The sequence below is a fragment of the Melanerpes formicivorus genome, unplaced genomic scaffold, assembly GCF_026170545.1.
Source record: "Melanerpes formicivorus ecotype bairdi unplaced genomic scaffold, bMelFor1.0.p_v2 SCAF_63, whole genome shotgun sequence".
Lineage (NCBI taxonomy): Eukaryota > Metazoa > Chordata > Aves > Piciformes > Picidae > Melanerpes > Melanerpes formicivorus.
Genome location: NW_027142415.1, coordinates 1,353,756 through 1,372,948, shown reverse-complemented (window position 1 = coordinate 1,372,948; position 19,193 = coordinate 1,353,756). Strand labels below are relative to the sequence as shown.

The 19,193-nt window shown below is 41.9% G+C and overlaps 1 protein-coding gene across 8 annotated transcripts in view; it reads left to right on the top strand.

The window, feature by feature from the left end:
• FAM184A (family with sequence similarity 184 member A) overlaps window positions 1-19,193 on the top strand; it is a 68,981-nt gene that overhangs the window by 33,441 nt on the left and 16,347 nt on the right. For all 8 annotated transcript variants that reach the window (XR_010990294.1, XM_068162307.1, XM_068162306.1 and 5 more), the window contains exons 8-12: window positions 2,645-2,766; window positions 2,943-3,093; window positions 15,244-15,456; window positions 16,785-16,938; window positions 17,449-17,576. Coding sequence is in view for 7 of the 8 variants with exons in the window: in XM_068162307.1 (XP_068018408.1) it covers window positions 2,645-2,766; window positions 2,943-3,093; window positions 15,244-15,456; window positions 16,785-16,938; window positions 17,449-17,576 (768 nt within the window). In the remaining variant the exon portion in view is untranslated. The remainder of the gene's footprint in view (window positions 1-2,644; window positions 2,767-2,942; window positions 3,094-15,243; window positions 15,457-16,784; window positions 16,939-17,448; window positions 17,577-19,193) is intronic.

Here is a 19,193-nt window from a genome sequence, read left to right as displayed (position 1 = left end):
TATGTGTTGCACCAGTGTTCTTCCAGACAGTGTCACATCTTGGTGTAAAACAAGATCCAGAGCTTATTGGCTCTAGAAGTCGTTGAAACCTTTAAAATGTTTTTGAACCATGTTCTCCTCAAGGACTGGGCACAATTTCCCTTTCAGGCTCCTAAATTAGAATTTGAGAAGATCCCATCCTTGAAATGTAGCAGGTTATAATCCAGAATATGTGCCCATAGATATGTGCTTCATAGATGTGAAGCCATGAATTTGTCTAAGCAAAATTACATAGCCATTTTAGTTGGCTTAAGTGGAACTGGAACCATCAGTAGTTCACGGACTTCAACACTAAGTATAACCTTTACAATTCTACTCCTCAGCACATGATGTGCATTTACAAGACCACAGCAATATTTGAAGCAGAGCAGCAAATAAAACAATCCCTGAATCTCTTTTCATTCTGGGGTTATTTTCTTAACAAACCCAGCCTGAAGCAGGATATTGAGTTTTGTTTGGTTTCCTTTAATTTCTTTAGCTGTAGCCATGAGATGTGCACCCCATTGAAGTTCATAGCTTCCTCTGTTTTTCATATCACTACATGTCCATACAAATTTTCACACCAGTTGTTTCATTCTTCTCTCTTCACCTATTGCAACCTTTAGCTATTCAGACAGAGCAGTTTGCCAGCAACTGCATTTACCATAACAGATTGAAAATATGTAGAGATGAGAAAGTCCTACAGAAAATGGCTCAGGAGGTGTTCAGGAGGGGATTTGATGGGGTGCTTGCTGCCATGGTTTAGTTGTTAGAGTGGGTTGGATTGGTTGAAGGGTTGGACGTGATGATCTTGAAGGTCTCTTCCAACCTGGTTTATTCTATTCTAATTCAACTCAGATGACTGAATGAAGCAAGCAGCACTGAAAAACATTTGTGTATCATTTCTAGGGGAGACTCAGGGGTGACCTTATTGCTCTCTACAACTACCTGAAGGGGGGTTGTAGACAAGCAGAGGTTGGTCTCTTCTCCCAGGCAACCAGCACCAGAACAAGAGGACACAGTCTCAGGCTGTGCCAGGGGAGGTTCAGGCTGGAGGTCAGGAGGAAGTTTTACAGAGAGAGTGATTGCCCATTGGAATGGGCTGCCTGGGGAGGTGGTGGAGTCGCCATTGCTGGAGGTGTCCAGGAGGAGACTTGACAGGGTGCTTGGTGCCATGGATTAGTTGGTTGGGTGGTGTTGGATGATAGGTTGGACACTATGATCTTGAAGGTCTCTTCCAACCTGGTTTATTCTGTTCTCTTCTATCCTGGTATGATAAAATTTGAACAGAAATGGATAGGAGTTTCAATTTATTTCTTTCTTGTGTTCAGATTGTAGCCCTGTTTCTAGCAGATTTGTCCAGTCAAGAAACCTAAGGAAGATGCTTGAACTTTGTATCAAATACAGGTAGTTCAAGCTTTGCAATTCAAATGCTGTTTGCTGCTTTTAAGAATTATTTTAATTCTTAAAAAAAAAAATAATTCAATCTCCCAAAGATGCTTGACAAGAACCTAAGCAGTCTGCTTTAATCACAGTCTCAAGCTGCACCAGGGGAAGTTTAGGCTGGAGGTGAGGAGAAAGTTCTTCACTGAGAGAGGTTTTTAGCCATTGGAATGTGCTGCCCAGGGAGGTGGTGGAGTCACCATCCCTGAAGGTATTCAAGAGGGGATTGGACGTGGCATTTGGTGCCATGGTCTAGTCATGGGGTCTGTGTTGATAGGTTGGACTCGATGATCCTCGAGGTCTCTTCCAACCTTAGTTATACTGTGACACTGTAATTCTGAAGTTAGTTCTGCAGTGAGCAGGACTTGATGACCTTTCAAGGTTCTTTCCAGCATAAATTATTCTGAATTCAGTGTAACAGTATTTGAAAAGATTACTTCCAGAATGACTGACTGAAAAATTGCCTTTCTTTAAGCTTTATATAGGAGTGCAGAATTGTGTTCCACAGGAAAGAAATATCAGCAGATCTATAGGCATTAATTTTTCTGTAATTAGGAATAGAATAGAATTAACCAGGTTGGAAAAGACCTTTGAGACCAAGTCCAACCTGTCATCCAACAGCATCTAATCAACTAAACCATGGCACCAAGTGCCCCATCTAGTCTCCATAAACACTTCCAGTGATGGTGACTCCACCACCTCCTTGGGCAGCCCATTCCAATGGCCAATCTCTCTTTCTGTGAAGAACTTCTTCCTAACATCCAACCTAAACCTCCCCTGGTGCAGCTTGAGACTGTGTCCTCTTGTTCTGGTGCTGGCTGCCTGGGAGAAGAGGCCAACCCCCCTTCCTGGCTACAACCTCCCTTCAGGTAGTTGTAGAGAGCAATAAGGTCTCCTCTGAGCCTCCTCTTCTCCAGGCTAAGCAACCCCAGCTCCCTCAGCCTCTCCTCACAGGGCTGTGCTTCAAACCCCTCACCGTCTTTGTTGCCCTTTTTTGGACACATTCCAGCAAGTCAACATCTGAGGGGCCCAGAACTGGACACAGAAGTGGACACAGGAGTGACACACTGACAAAGTTAGGGCTCAAGTTTCACGAGCCTGTTGTAACTGATGTTTTTATTATAAATACACTCAAAGGTTTTTTGCTGCTGATCAGTCTCTATTGTGAAGTTTGTGTTTGCAGGGAGAGCTAGATCAGGAAAGACAACAGCATGAGGCAATGATTGCTGCCATGAGGGAGGAGGAGAAGTTCAAAGTCGACAGAATGGCTCGAGACTTGGAAATCAAGTGGACGGAAAATCTTCGGCAAGTATTCATTTTTCTTGACTTCTTGAAGACCTGAAGTCTGCCTTACATGCAGATGTAAGGCAAAAGTTTCTATTATTGTCTACAGTTTTCTAATTATTACTGATTTGGTAATTCTTTTTTGACCTTTTGCACAAGTTTTTGCTGCTCTTTAGTTATTTGACCTTTGCTTGTAGACAGGAATGCAATAAGCTGCGTGAAGAGCTGCGGCTGCAGCATGAAGAGGATAAGAAGGCAGCCATGACTCAGCTGTTGCAGCTGAAAGAACGTGAGAAAAATGCAGCAAGGGATGGATGGCAAAAAAAAGTTGAAGATCTTTTAGACCAGGTAGCTATGGTGTCTTTGAGAATTGGAAGACCATTAAAACTGTGTTGCTGGTGGTTTATTGCCAATTAGCTACATGAAATTAGGTGTGAGATCTCTTGGAAATGAAACTTTTAGCACAATGCTTCTTACACCTAATCATCATCAAACTTTTAAAGTAATAGGTGAAGATGCCTTAAAATGATATCAGTGTCCTTGTTTGCACTAAATGTGTAGGAACCTTTTTACAGCTTGGGTTTTTTTGAGGGGAGGGATCTGGAGGGAGGAGTTTGACAGTCACACCTCTACCCTACCACCTATGCTCACCTAGTCTCTTTGTAGACATTTACCAATGCTGTCCCTTATCTCTCCAATAATAGCAATGTACAAGTCACTGAAATGTCCCTTATTTTCTGCCAAGTTTTATTACATCTGTCTTCTGTTATGTGCTTTGGAATGATGTTTTGAGATAATCTTTTTGTAAACACTGAGGTTTTTAAATTGCAACTCCTGTTTCTAGAGTCCATTATGTGAAATAACTTACAGAAAAGACTTGTCTTGTACTTTTTCCAAACAATGAATGCTGTAGGGTTGGTTGTGTTGACTCCAGTTTGAAAGAACAGCTGATAAAGAAGAAAGGTACTTTAAAGTAAAAGGATAAGCTTTTGGAAGTCATTAAGTTCCTGTGATTTCAGGCTGGTTATGTGCAATGGCATTTAATTTCCTGTCTAATTTGATAAGTAAATGAACATGCACTTGATTATGCAGCTTCCTATAGGAGTTTTACTTTGCTGACAAGAGAATTTAAGTTGGTAAAATCTTGTGGCTTTGGCTCATAAAGCCTGGAGGCTTTTGGAGTTCTTGGTCTGTTACTCTTTACAACGTGAATGTAATAAGACTTGGCTCATTTGATTCTTGCCTTTACCCAATTTTAATTTACTCCCTTTTACCTATAAATAGCATTTTCTCCAGGAGAGTACAATATATAAGGGATATGGTAAGCTTTCTATAGTTTTAATGTACTTCTGAAATAACTTATCTCTACTTTCAAAAGTTACTCTCCATTCTGAAACTGGAGGTCAGATTCAGGTCTCTTTTTCTGCATGTGGAAGAAACCTTTTATCAGAAAGCAACTAATAGAGTAGAGAATTTGCAGACATAGGAGGGGTTTGGGCATGTGTTTCATAATGGAAAGATTACTGGACACTTCCATAGATTCATAGAATGGTCTGAGTTGAAGGAAACCTTCCACTTCCAACCCCTGCCATGGGCCAGGACACTTTCCACTAGACCAGGTTGCTCAATGCCTCATCCAACCTGGCCTTGAATGCCTCCAGGGAGGCAGCATCCACAACCTCCCTGGGCAGCCTGTTCCAGTGTCTCCCCACCTCACTGTACAGAATTTTTCCCCACTATCCAGTCTAAACCTCCCCTGCTCAACTTTAAAGCCATTCTCTCAAATCCTATCACTATGAGCCCTTGTAGAATGTCCCTCTCTAGCTCACCTGTAGCCCTCTTCAGGTACTGGAAGGCTGCTCTGTGTTAATCTAGAATTAAGCTATTCTGAGTGGAAAATGCATTGGGCCTACTTTCATGCTACAGGAACTACTTCAGAAGGCTTGGGTCTGCTTGGCAATCTGTAAATGTGCAGGCAGGTTCTGCCCCAGGGGGTCTGCAGTCTAAAGAGACTGGACAGAGCAATGAAAGTGAGATTCTTCTGCAGTTACAGACACTTGTTAACAGCAGTGGGCAGAATCCAGTTTTGGTTCATCAAAAGGATCTCTTCATACCTGTCTTCCTTCAACTACACTGAACTAGAGCAGCCTGAGATACTGCAGCAGGGGTGGAAAATTGTGAATTTGTTACACCCAGCCCCAGTCTTCATTAGAGAAGATGCATTAAAAACCCATTTGAAATGCATGAAGCCTGTGTGAAAATTGGGAAGAGAGCAGAGATCCAACTCCCCTCTCTGCAATTCAGATTTTTACACCTGAGGCACTGATCTGATCTATTCCAGTAGCACTGTACAATGATTTACCAAAATAATAGGAGATTTATCAAAACAATACAAGATCAAGAGCTCTGCTAAACACTTGAATTCTTAACTTGACAGCAAATGTGGGCTACATCTGCTCTGTGTGTTGAGAAAGTGCACAGAGCTTCTTGTTGTGTAAATGCTGTTCAGAAACTAAATGCTTATCAGTGTGGGTGCATAACTTCCTAATCTGCATTCATGCCTCTCAGATTCAATTGAAAAACAAGCTGCGAAGAAATGCAGCACCTAACTTGGAGTATAGGAATGGTTATGTGAGCAAACTGCTAAGAGAGCTGAAACCATCCAAACCAGCCAAGCAAAAATCCCCTCCAACCAAGTTGAATTTAATGGAGAGAAGTGACACAGTGTAGTTAAACTGTAGCAAAACAGAATGCAGAGCATGTGCATCTTGGAATGCTGCTGGCTTATGCCAGAAAGACTGAATGAAGAGGTAGAGCTATAAATGGCAACACTTTTTCAAAGGTAAGTAAAAGTTCAATCAAAAAGAATCTGTCCCAAAAGTGCAGGAAGCTTTTTTGTTGTTTCTATGTTCTGTTTTCCCTTTACATTGTTACCCTGATCTGTGAATTTCTGCTTTCTACTAGTTGCACATTCGAAAAGTAAGCTTCAGCTCTTGCATAAAGCAAGGTAATAGTTTTGCTTTGATGGAAGTGATGCCCAGTGGGCCTCATGGAATGCATGGAGGGTTATTGTTATTCTGGCAGTATAGCCTTGTTATGAGTAAGATAATTGTCTTGAGAGAAAAGGCTCTTCAGCTGATGAAGTGCTTAAATACATTGACAGCTGCAAAGCATCACTTACTATCCACAGTTACATGGGGTTGGTAGGTTAACCAGGCTGGAGTCTAGAGACCAAGCGTGTAGTTCTTCTCTCTGATGCAAGAAATGATTCTCAAAGGCATAAAAAGGAAGTGGTTTTCCTTTTTTCCTGTCAATTTTCCCGAGTGCTTCTCCCTCAATCCATGTGGGAGTTTCCTCATGAAATATGGAGTGAGCTCAGATGTGGGAGCTCTCTTCCATTGCTCCTAGCTGTGTAATGGGCTTTTAACACTCTTCTTGAAAACATTTCACTGCTGGGAGGGCATCAGGCATGGACGAAATGGCATCAGCCTTCCTGTTTGAAGCAGAAATCTCTTCTCTGTTCTGCCTCTCCCTCTTCTGCCAACTTCAGTTCTGGGCAGTGAAACACACGGTTAAGACCTGCATTCATCTTGGCCATTTCTTCTTCTGATTCATGTTTCTTTGTGTAAGCTGAGTCAAGCATTCTGTGGATGGATTTTTCTGTATCTGAGCAAATACTGCTTCTCCCATCTTCCTTAGCTTTTCAGTAAAACATGTTCTAGTAAAAGAAATGTTTTTGTCATCATTTTTTCCCCCTTTCTCATGTAGCTTCATGCTATGCCATGACCAAATGTGAGTGTGGCACTCTTCTTTCCGAGTTTATTGAGTTTTCACACACAAAGATAGCATCTTCTGCTAATGGAAATATCATACATAATACTGTGAGAGTGCACAAAAGCATACTACATAAGTTTTGGTAGCTGCTGTTTGCTTTTCCTGCTGCAAAGGGGAGAAAAAAAGCCACAGTTGCAGACATTTTCTTGTTGGAGTTTGTTCCTCTTTAAACTGGCAAAGTAAACACAAGGCATTTTGATTGATATCAAAATAGAAATCCTTCTCATCTAGATATTCAAATTGTAATTCTCAGAAAATGTCAAACTCCTTGAAACCCCAGCCACTGAGTTCTCTATATTTTTGGCCTGTGTCTGGGGCTGAACTACAGCAGTGACCCCTCCCCAGCAGAGAAGGGGATCTGGGGAGAAGACCCATAGGTTGAAATGAAAATGGAGTTAAGGAAACAGCCAAGCTACTACCAATGTAAGCATAAACTACATTAAGTTATACTCAGCCCAGTGAATGCACAGCTGTCACAATAAAAAGGAAAGCAGTCCTCAAGAGCAGGAGAAGGAAGAGGAAGCTGGTCAGGAGGAACCTGAGCAGGAGCTGAAGAATTCCCTACTCTTCAGGAAACTTCCCTCTTTATAAGTGTGAAGTTCTTGGTCTGGGATACAGCTGGGAGCCAACTCGGGTCAGCTGCCCTGGCTGGCTTGAAGCTGCTAATGGCCTGCAGCCCATGGCAGGGCTGTGATTCTGTCCCAGCACGACCAGGACAGAGTATATCCTTGTTCATGAAGTGAAGTGCTGTAGGAGGGTCACAAAGCTCTGTAACTGACCGTTGGCCAGGCTTCTTCCAGGGCAGTTGTTGCTCCATCTTCTTGTGCCTGTGTGGAGGTGCTTATCACAGAGCTAACATGCATCCACATCAGGAGAATCAGGAAGGCTGCTTTCTATCCCCAGCACAAGGATTACTGGCCTGTTCCACAGCCTGGCTAATCCTTGCTTTAGAAGATCTGCTGTTGAATGGATGCTGGGAATTTCTACAGGAAATAATTTTCACAGACCATCTATAAATTCTCTGAAAGAAGGGAGATTGACTTTGAGCACAGAATCATTTTGCTCTGCCTCCTATCACTTGATACTCTCATGAACACACTGTCTGAAGCCTTACCTATCAGGAACTGAGAGAAGGTGAATTTCAAGTTACTTCCCTCTAATTCTCTCTGGGCATTCCTGCATTCAGTAATACTAGTAGGGCTACCATGACACCTAGTGGATGGTAAGGGATTTTGGGCTGGATTTAAAATGCACTTGGAAGTCTAAAATGCTGAAATCCAAAATAATTCCTTACCAAAGAGGGAGCAAAGAATAGAGAGCACCTGGGTAAGATTGTAAGTATCCTCTTTCAGCTGTAGATACTTGTTGCCCTTCCAAAGGAGTTCCACTTCCTGAGCTCTCAGGACCCTTCAGAAATGACTGCAGCTCTCAAAGCTGTGCTCTTACTGGGGCTGTGCTGTGAGTCCTGCAGACCTCACAGAACCAGGGGAGCTTTGGGAGTTTCTGTCTAGGTCCAGTATCTGTGTACATCCTGCCACTCACCACTGACTTGGAAAAATCAGCATTCTTGTGTTTTCAATGTGGAAACTATGCTTTAAGCAAGTCAGAAGCTGCTGGACTTGAGTGTGTGAATAATCATGTCATGCTGTGTGAATTAAGCCTCAGAGGGCCACCTGTGGAGGGTGCTTCCCCTGCGTCATGACTGAGTACTTCTCATAGTCTCCCCTTTGTTCTGGGCTCTCTGTTCTGTGCAGAAATGGGATTCTGAAGGTGGTGTTGGTGCTTTTGTTCTCTTCTTCACTGCTCATTGTAGTTCTGTCTGAAGCTTGAGCATGAAAACAAATGCCTAACCTTCCAAATGCCTAACCTTCAGCTGTACTCTCTCTTTTTCGGAGCTTTTAATTATGGTGAGCCCATTCAGCCCACACTGCCCTCTGCATTGTTTCACTCTGTGTTTAAGAGATTCTCAGTGTAACAGAGGCAATTCATTAAAGACCATTTACAATTAAGAGCTACTCAGCAACACAAACAAAAGCAACAGAACAAATTGGAGTTTTCAAAGTATTTTCAGGGAGATGCAGATGGAATATTAACAAATGTTAGCCTTGATGCTAACATGAGTAAAAAAATATGTCACTGGACTTCTTTTTTTAATCTCTCTTGGTGCTGTTTGATGGTGCTGTTTAATTAAATTTAAAAATACATCTAGGCTGATGTTGAAGTTAGGATGTCTTCATAGCCAAAGAAACTTGTCTGTCTGATCACAAACTTCTAATTAGAATTGAACATTGCCATTTTTTGTTTGGCAGTGTTTGGAGTTAGTTAAGGAGGAGACTGAAGCACTTCTTAATTGTACCAGTCAATGGATGAGAAGAACATTAAATTTTTGATGCAGTATGCAATTAATGATGCATGAATCAGAAAATAATTGATAGTAGTGTTAAGTTTAATCTTGTAGAACTGGTAGATGGAAGTCTAAACCAAAGCAAACAGTGATACGAGGATGAGCAGAGGGCTGGAGCACCTCTCCTGTGAGGACAGACTGAAGGAGTTGGGGCTGTTCAGTCTGGAGAAGAGAAGGCTCTGAGGTGACCTAATTGTGACCTTCCAGTATCTGAAGGGGGCCTACAAGAAGGCTGGAGAGGGACTTCTTACGATATCAGGTAGATATAGGACTAGGGGGAATGGAATGAAGCTGGAGATGGGGAGATTTCAGGCTGTATGTGAGGAAGCAGTTCTTCCCCATGAGAGTAGTGAAGCCCTGGAATGGGTTGTCCAGGGAGATGGTTGAGGCCCCATCCCTGGAAGGTATTTAAGCCCAGGCTGGATGAGGCTTTGGCCAGCCTGATGTAGTGTGAGTTGTCCCTGCCCATGGCAGGGGGCTTGGAACTAGATGATCCTTGTGGTCCCTTCCAACCCTGACTGGTTCTATGATTCTATACCACTCCCAAACTAAAATTTTAATCCTATACTCCCTTAAATGTAAAATAAAGAGTGACAAGAAACTAGTTTGAAAACAATACCCCTAGCCTCTTTGCTCTGTTTATGTATTTTTTACACAGGTTCAAAATCAATGAACAGTGGACCCTGGGAGGAATGAGAGATAACTTCCTAGGTGGGGCAACACTTGTTTGAGATTCAGCAGCTGAATAAAATTCTGGATTAAGGGCTCCTCTTGACAGATAGCTTTGTGCTTCAAGAAAGATTAGCCAACATGCATTTATAATATTTGAAATGCTGGCAGCATTATGACAAAGTGAAATGGAGCTCTAGTACCATTCCAGAATTACCAGGAGGCTTGAGTGATCCTATTTATCCTCTGACCATTGAACTTGCACTTTGTCAGATTAAAAGCATATAATCCAAAAGTCAAAAAGGTAAAATTTGGTTTAAATGATGACATATTTTTCCTAATGGTTTGATAGAGCTCTACAAGTGGAAAAGAGGTGAGCTATCTTTTTGAAGTACCCAATCTTGTGATAGCCTGGTCACAGCACTTTGCCACAGGGTTGCTACAAAGGCAGCGGGCAATCAGGATCAATTAGATCCCAGAGACAGTTACACATCTCAGAATTCTTCCTATTTCATTTTCCTCACCTGAAAACTTGGATTTTGAGAGAGAGAGGGAAGGGGCTCTGAACTCTGCTCTTTTTTACCAACCAAAGAAGGTGAACTTTGATGCAGCTGCTCCATTCCAAGCATGTCACAAGCCTGAAGCCAAGTACAAAACATTGTAGTAGGAAACAGCTGCTTTCCAAATCTCTGCAGAGTCATCTGTCGCATAAGCACTGCACAGCCAGAGACAGTGCATCTGCTGACACATCAGGCTTCCTCTTCAAACCAAAGACTGCTCTCAGGGGAAAGCTTTGGGGTGGTGGTTGTTATTAGCTGGATGAAATAAGCTTATGCTCAAGTTCTTTTCAGCTTCTTCAATAGACATCTCAGGAAATAGTGCCTTCTACTAACATCTGATGGATGCACATAGGTTTTCTTGTTCAGAAAGGTTAGCAGCATCTATTGGAGGTCATTCTTAGGATGAGGCAAAGGCTGTGTAGCAGTCTGGATCTGCTGTGATACAACAGATGAAGCTGAACTTTGTCTAGCTAGGGTCTCAGGTATTCTACAACAAACCCTGTTGCCAGCACTACTTCGAAAAATCAGTGAACTGTATGCCAAAGTCAGATCTTGATGAAGTTTGACATTTAAATATCAGTGATATCAGAGATCATTCCTGTTCTTAACAGCTTCTCCCTTAAGCAAACCAGACAGATGGGAGGGGAAGCTCAGAACATCGGTGGATTTGTTCAGACTGGCACTGTCAAAAGCCAGTGCTGGAATGGGAGCTGGTAGAGGTCAGTCTGTCATCCTCTGCAGCGTGCTATTTCCTGTTGCTACACCCTTGCACAGAAAAGTGCTGCTCTCTGCAATTTCCATAAGATAACTGTGAACATTCTTTTTGCTGATCCAGGAGAATAAATTGTAATTTGTTGTTTCTGTGTTTCAACAAAGTGTCACCTGAAAGTTCCCAGCTATAGGCTTCCAAGCTGGTGCCAAAATACTTGCTGTCCCCTGAAGAAAGCCAGCTGCTTGACTGACCTGTGCCAAAGAGGGGAAATGGGTCATGCTGGATTTGAAGCTGTTCTCACTTCATTTCTGATGACTCTTGTGTACCCCTGTGTGTGCCTGTCTACACCATATGTAAACACACAGCCATAGTTATATATGAATGATGTGGATTATGTATATGGTCAGTAATATTCTATATGGAACACTTACTTGGTGATAAGTCTTAAATGTTTGCTTTTCATTAGCAGTCAACTCTAGTTGTGGTACAGTGGTAAAGTGGTACATGAAGTCAGTTTTCACTGGGGACTTTGAGGAAGAGCCTTATGTACTCATTCTGAAGGTTCATAGAAACAAAAGTGTGTTAATACAAGTCTGTCTTCAGTCTAAATTAGTTTTCTGCCCTTTAGCAGTGAAATTTGATCTTCAATACGATGTGTTTAACATGCTTGTGATATTTCAGAGCCGCTGCTGATTGAGTCCTTTCATAATATCTTTTCTAATAGGAATGCAAATTGGTGTACTTAATGATTTCTTCCCCAATTATCTGCCATAAAGGTGAAGAGAAGACAGTTGGATCATTTCAAAAGTGTTCAGTTGCATAAAACATGAATACATAGTAGCATTATGTTGAAGAGAGAATGCTGTGCTGTATATTCAAAGCATATCACGGGGAGACACTTCATTCTGTTCTGTGTTATATACTGAGTCAAAGCAACCTATTCATGTATTTTTTCCCAGACAGTTTGCAACTTCTTTTTCCCTGACCAAATTATAATGAATGTTCTATGTTTTACTCTCCCTTCCTTATCCCTTTTGCTTTCACTTAGTCGATATCTGAATGTTTCCCTTTATTCCTGTGATCTTTTCTTCATAGCGGCACTGTCTCGGTGAAGCTTTGCATAAATCTATCAGCAATGTAAGTGACTTGCACTTACAGCTTGTGAGCAGGGCATGTTTGCACTGAGAGATCTGCATATCCTGTGGTACTGCTTTAGAGCTTTAGCCTATGGAGCAGAATACATGGCCATATTTGAGAGGAGAACATTTGCTGCTAGTTATCAAAAGCTTGTGTCCTCGTATGCATCCATTCATCTGTGTAAATGTTGATGTCACTGCCCATCAAGCACTACATACATGGTCATAATACAAGCAGCCTTTTTATGTCATTGTTCAAGCAAGCAAGCTTGTGGGCAGTGCAGATGTGTATTGCAGAGCTTTCTCCAAAGCATGAGACTGATGCTGTATTATTATAATTTGCAGTTTTGCAGTGCAAGTTGTAATTGGAGCCAGAATATGCTTTCTAGGGGTTGGGTTGGGTGGTTGTTTTATCATTCTTAACAATGCTTTGAATGTGTTGAAAACCTTGGATAAAGGAACTGCAGGTTCAGAGAATAGTGTTCAGAGCTGTTCAATTCTCCTGTGTTAAGGATTCAAAAGAGAAGGAATGCTCCAAAGACAGGCAAGGGGAGGCACTGATGTTTTCAGAAAGGTGGTCTTAGGGATATTAATGTATGTAGTGGCTAATCAAAATAATGCTTAAAATCATGTGCTCTTCCAAAAAGGACAGAGTTTTAATACCTTATGCACCTTCAATAGCACCAAAAAGAAATATTATGATTATTAGAAGCATAAAGTACTCTGACTTGCTTCTTAGAATGATGTAATCCTCCCTGTCCTTTATATTCTGTACAGTCTACTGATGCTAGTAAGCACCTCCAGACATTGGTTCATTTCAGACTGTGCTTTTGCAGCCATGATAATCTGGTGCAAGTGTGAATGCTCTTGATCAGGACTACCCTTCTCACTTCTAAGGTGGCTTTCTGGCCAGATGTCAGACTTCTCTTGGTCATCTCTATTAAAATGTTTTCTGCATTTCCAAGAAATCCATGAGGGGAAAAAAAAATTTGCTTTGCCCTTTGTCCATGCTAAAAATGTTTATAAATGTTATACTGAGAGTTATCAGATTTGAGAGCAGGAATTTAAACAAGAGGCCATTTGAACTTCATTGCATGGTGCATGCTAACTGCAGCAGTGGACTGACTCCTTTGCAAGAGTTAGAGGTTAGATGGCACATCTACATGGAACTTGTAGCAGGACACCATGGATACTGAAAGCTTATATGGATTTAGATAGTGGTTGTATTTAATTAGTATTTCTTCCATGAGTTGCCCCCCAAAATACTACCTCTGGTTTAAGAAAGCTTGCTGGATGGTGGTAGACTTCAGAGTCAAGATCCCTGTATTATTCCTTGGCTTTGCTTTCCCAGGGTGACCCAGACTGGCCATTTCTGGAGGCAGAACAGGAGATCAGACAAACCTTTGGTCTGCCACTACACAATTTGTGTGTGATACTTACAGTTAATGCACTTGGTAAAGCATGTGGTTCAGATTATAGAATGTAGTGTATGCCTTGCTCTACTCCCTCAGTTAGAGCTAATCTGTTTCAAGGGTATCTGAAGTAAAATACTGTTGGTACAGTGCTCTTAGAAGCTAGAATATATATACCCAGACATGGTAGATTTAAAATGCAACAAGCCATGCTCATCTCATTCAAATTAATTTGCCTGATTTGTTTTAATGCTAATTTTCCTTCAAGTGTAGCTTTTTTTTTCCTTTCAAATCTGCTTCAGCTGTGCCCTTCTGAAAAAATACACCCAACAATAGTCATCAGGCTGCAAGTTGTCCCTGGTATGCTGCTGTTAAGTGGTGGCTTATAATGTTCTGTAAATCAATGAATTGATGTGCAATGTCACTATTAATTTGGCATAATTAATTTTAAGAGCTGCAGAAGCAAATGACACTCTCAGGCTGACATTTGTGATTCAATGTTATGTAATACTCTGAGGCCTGAAAGGTATCCTTACTGATTCTAAGCTTGGTCTGTGCAGCAAAACTCTTTCTGCTAGATCGTGTTTCCAGAATTGAAGGGAATCACTCTCGTGTTTGGCTCTAAAGGGAGTGCAAGTTTAGTCTTTTCAGTCTGAAAGGATGCTGTCTGATGTGAAGAATGAAATATAGCTTCATTATAAAAAGATTGATGGGATTTTTTTTCCCAAGGAGCACAGTGTACTCTAATGTATTAAAATGCCTGTTGGGTGAAAAGCACCATTTGTAAAATGATGTGTTTCTAATAACATGAGTATTTCATGGAATCATAGCATCAATAAGGTTGGAAAAGACCTCAGAGATCATCAAGTCCAACCTGTCACCCACCACCTCATGACTAACTAAACCATGGCTTCAACTGCCACGTCCAGTCCCTTTTTGAACACCTCCAGGGACAGTGGCTGCACCACCTCCCTGGGCAGCACATTCCAATGACTAAGTTCTGTGAAGAGCTTTCTCCTCCCCTCAAGCCTAAGCTTCCCCTGGCACAGCTTGAGACTGTGTCCTCTTGTTCTGGTGCTGATTGCCTGGGAGAAGAGACCAACCCCCACCTGTCACTATTTGTGACTCTGCTTGCTCAGACCTTAAATCTTGAAAACCAGCAGAAAAATCTCACTCAGTGCATTGCTGAGCTACCAAAAACTAAAAGAAGGATGGGAGAATCCATCAGGTGTAATGTTTTATTTTTGACACACAGTGCTATGCTACCCCTTCTATTTAACTAGAGAAAACTACCAGTCAGATAGGACCATATCACATCAGAAGATACAAGAATCAATCCATCTAGGTATCACAGGCTAGCCTCCCCGATCAGCTGCAGGGTTTTCTTTACAGAGTTGGTGTGATGTTGCCCTGAAGAACAGTTGGTCTTAGCAATCAAGTGTTTGATTTCAGGCCTTGATTGAGTCTTTTTATGTAGTGATCTTCATACAAAACCTACAAGTCATTTTTTTGTTCCTAATTTGGCTATGAAAAATCTCTTATAGGTAGTGCTGCAGTGTGAACTGACAGATGATAGCCCTTACAACCTGCTTAAATATAATTATTGTTTCTCTGAGATAAGAGATATTTGTAGATGGAAAACATTGCTTAATTGTCTTTTAGTTCATTTCTGGCTTTAAGATTCTAGGTGTTTTCTTCTTTTGAATGTTCTACTCAGAGTTGATGCAAGAATTGATGACTAATGGATGTTTGCTCTTCTGTTGTGGGTTAGATCTCTTTACTGAAGCAGAATCTGGAGATGCAGCTTTCCCAGTCACAGAGCTCTTTACAACAGCTACAAGCCCAGTTCAGTCAGGAGCGACAGAGGCTGACTCAGGAGATCCAGGAATTGGAAGAGGAGCATCAACAAAGGCATAAATCACTTCAGGAAGCGCACATCCTTGCCTTTCAAAACATGGAAGAAACAAAAGAGCAAGAGCAAAAGGCATGTTAATATAGATACTCCAAATTGTTGTAGGGAACGTTGCCTTTTTAGCAATTTATTTACACAACTGGAGGTAATACAGAAAAGTACCTGCACAAACACCACATTTCCTTCTCAGATGGTGTCTTACAGTAGCATTTTTATCCAGGTAAATCTGATGAAGACCTATGGGAAATCATCTCTAAGAGTGGCATTGTTTCATGCCTTGCTTTACACTCAGTATATGCATATATAAGTCTATTTGCATATCTATACATTAAAAAATGTAGCTATTATATCTAATTATCAATACACATAGGTTGACATTGCTATCCAGTACATCAGTGCAAACCAGATTTGTTTCCATCTTCCATTATAGCTAATTTCACAGGTTTTTTTAGTGTATTTCCTCAGAATTGACCCATTTTCTAGTGTGGTTTATATTTTTTATTGTTTTAAATGTTGCACAAACTACATTCTGCAAATTGCAAGATGATTTTCATGTCCAGAACAATGTCACACCCCATTCTTCTTCCAAACCTTGACTAAACTAGCTTTAAATATTGACATGTTGGTAGTGCATGGTACTTCAGGTGTCTTAATTTCTTTTCTTTCAATCCAGATCTGGACTGTACCTTTTGCAATTAGCTTTTTCCATTGTCCCAGTGGAGTGCTTTGCTTCACTTCCCAAGCTGATCTTGGCATGCACAAAGTGGATTCATTTTGTTTGAAATGAAAAGTCGTCGATGTGCACCGGGAGCATTCTGCTTCATACCCTTCTGTAGGGAATAATCAGGGATGTGGTTGAGGGGCAAAGATCCCCAAATGTCCTTTGTGTGCACACTAGACCTATCTGTGGATCTGCACCTTGTCATGCTGCTTGCTATTGTAAATATCACAGAAACATTCAGGTTGGAGAAGACCCTCAGGATCACCAGGTCCAAGCATTAACCCTACTCTGTGAAGTTCACCCCGAAACCATATCCCCAGACACCGCATGTAAGCGAGCTTTAAACACATCCAGGGTTGGTGACCCAACCACCTCCCTGGGCAGCACATTCCAATGCCTGACCCCTCTTGTTGGGGAAAAAAAACTTTCCTACAAAAATATCCATAGATTAGTCTCCTTTCTTTTTTCTAGCTGTGAGCAGAACTCAGTTTTGTGCATGGGTGCCACTGACAATTCCTAGTGAGAGAAGAAAGTCTGAGCAGTTATTTGTGCACTTGTAGTAGTTTCTGGGGTATGGCAATGCCTGCTTTGTCTTGCCTCTTCTTTATTATGTAATGTTTGTTTTTTTAACCTTTCCTGAGCAGGTGTAGAAAATGTTTTGTCCATTTTGATTTCATAGGAATTAGAAGAACGTTTGCAACAGAAACACTCTGAGGAGCTGCATGCACTGAAGGAAACACATAAACAAGCCATGGAAGGTTTCAAACTGGAGATGGAACAGGAACTTCAGACTCTACGATTTGAGCTGGAGGATGAAGGAAAAGCCATGTTAGGTAGGGAGTGTTTTCAGATTGGCAAGTAGCTCCCAAAGCATTGTTTCTACTCATGCAAAAATACGTGGAGGTATGTGTGTATGAGTGACTTGTCACACTGAGTCATTGCCATGGGTTAGCTGTTTGGGTGGGTTGGATTGGTTGATGGGTTGGACACGATGATCTTGAAGGTCTCTTCCAACCTGGTTTGGTTTATTCTAAATAAAGTTTATTTAGGTTTATTTTATTCAGTGTTGACCTAGTTCCTCTTAAAATCAGTGTAAGCTTTAACAGGTAAGCTCAAAACTGTTTGCTCCTGAAAATTCTTACCTGTTTCTGGAAGGAGTAAGAGACCAAATTTCATGCAGAGCTGTTTCAGGAAGTGACAGGAGTAAAATGCCAGCACAGTTGCTTGGCTGATGTAAACGGCATGTGTTAGGTCAGCAGCAGTACTTGAAGGAGCTAAAATGTTGTTGTTAGTGAAAGTAAAGATTTGCAAACTAAAGTTTTCTTTTTGTTCATGGTAACCAGCTTCCCTGCGCTCAGAGCTAAACCACCAACACGCAGCAGCAATTGACCAGCTAAGGCATAACCATCAACAAGAACTGGTGGCTGCCAAAATGGAGCTGGAAAGAAGCATAGAGCTTGGCAGGAGACAGGTAGGAGCCATTGCTGGCAACTGACTGTAAAACTGCCTGATCTGTATTCATTTTCTCTTAGCTGGAGACAAGAAGTGTTATGCACAAACTACAAATGTAATCCTTCCCAGCACCATCCCTGACAGTTTACCTAAGCTTCCCTGCTTAGCTGCTGCTGCTTTCAACAAACCTCGTTGGAAGCCTTCTAGTGTCTCCCAAGTCAAGGCAATTTCAGAACTGTGCAGCTGTCTGGGATCACACTGGCTTGTCATGAGAGCAAAGTGCCACTTCTCACAAAACTCTACCCATCCTCAGCTAACCAGAAGAACTCACAAAGGAAAATCCTGTTTGTCTCTGCAGCCTCTGAAGGCTTTAAAATGGTTGCTTAAAGCCAAACCTTTGCTTCAGACCGGTGAGGAGCCAAATTGCAAAAGATAAATTAGCATCTCAAAAAAGCAGAGAAGAGAATGTAACAGTTTGTAACTCTTTCTTAAAAGAACCACCACACACAACACCCCCTAAAAAAACACCCACAAAACAAACCCACAGTTCCCAAAGCTGCTGGTGACTACCTTTGCTTTCAGCAGCAAACTGATTCATTCACTTGCAGCTTTCATTTCTCACTTTGTACACATGTTTTTTTCCAATAGAAACTAAGAATTCAAAGCTTGAACTCTATTGAAAGGAAGCCAGACTCTATATTTGGCTGTGCAACAGGCTTTTCAGGATTCATTTAGTGATAGTCCAGCACCAAGGACATGGAGTGGGTTTAGAAATACATTAACAGAGGAAACATGTTTAGTTGGATATAGCCAACACAGGCAGTCAAAGAGCAGCCCTTCTCTTTCTCTTCCTTGCTGGTTTAAAAGTGTGGGCACTGGAGGTAAAAATGTGGTGCTGTCAGCAGTGAACAAAACCCTTGCAGGATTTAGGAGAATAGGGCTGGAGCACCTCTCCTATGCGGACAGACTGAAGGAGTTGGGGCTGTTCAATCTGGAGAAGAGAAAGCTCTGAGGTGACCTCATTGTGGCCTTCCAGTATCTGAAGGGGGCCTACAGGAAGGCTGGAGAAGGACTTCTCAGGATCTCAGGTAGTGATAGGATGAGGGGGAATGGAATGAAGCCAGAGGTGGGGAGATTCAGGCTGGATGTGAGGAGGAAGTTCTTCCCCATGAGAGTGGTGAAGCCCTGGAATGGGTTGTCCAGGGAGGTGGTTGAGGCCCCATCCCTGGAGGTGTTTAAGCCCAGGCTGGATGAGGCTCTGTCCAGCCTGATCTAGTGTGGGGTGTCCCTGCCCATGGCAGGGGGGTTGGAACTAGATGATCCTTGTGGTCCCTTCCAACCCTGACTGATACTATGTGTTAATCCTGGAAAAAGACTCTGTAATGGGTTGGGGCAGGCCCCCTCCCCACCACGCGCAGAAATAATGACTCAGACAAACGGATTGCAAAGGTGATGGAAAGTTTAAATAGAACAGTGAGTGCGTGCAGGAAAAAAAACTAAAAATACAGTGACAAGAGAGAGAAAACCAAAAAAACCAGACCCAGAGAAACCCATCCCTACCTGAGGGTACACCCAAGACCCTCAGGGCTCCTTCTTCCCCCTCCCATTGCTAGGCTAGTCTCAGCTGGCCAGATCT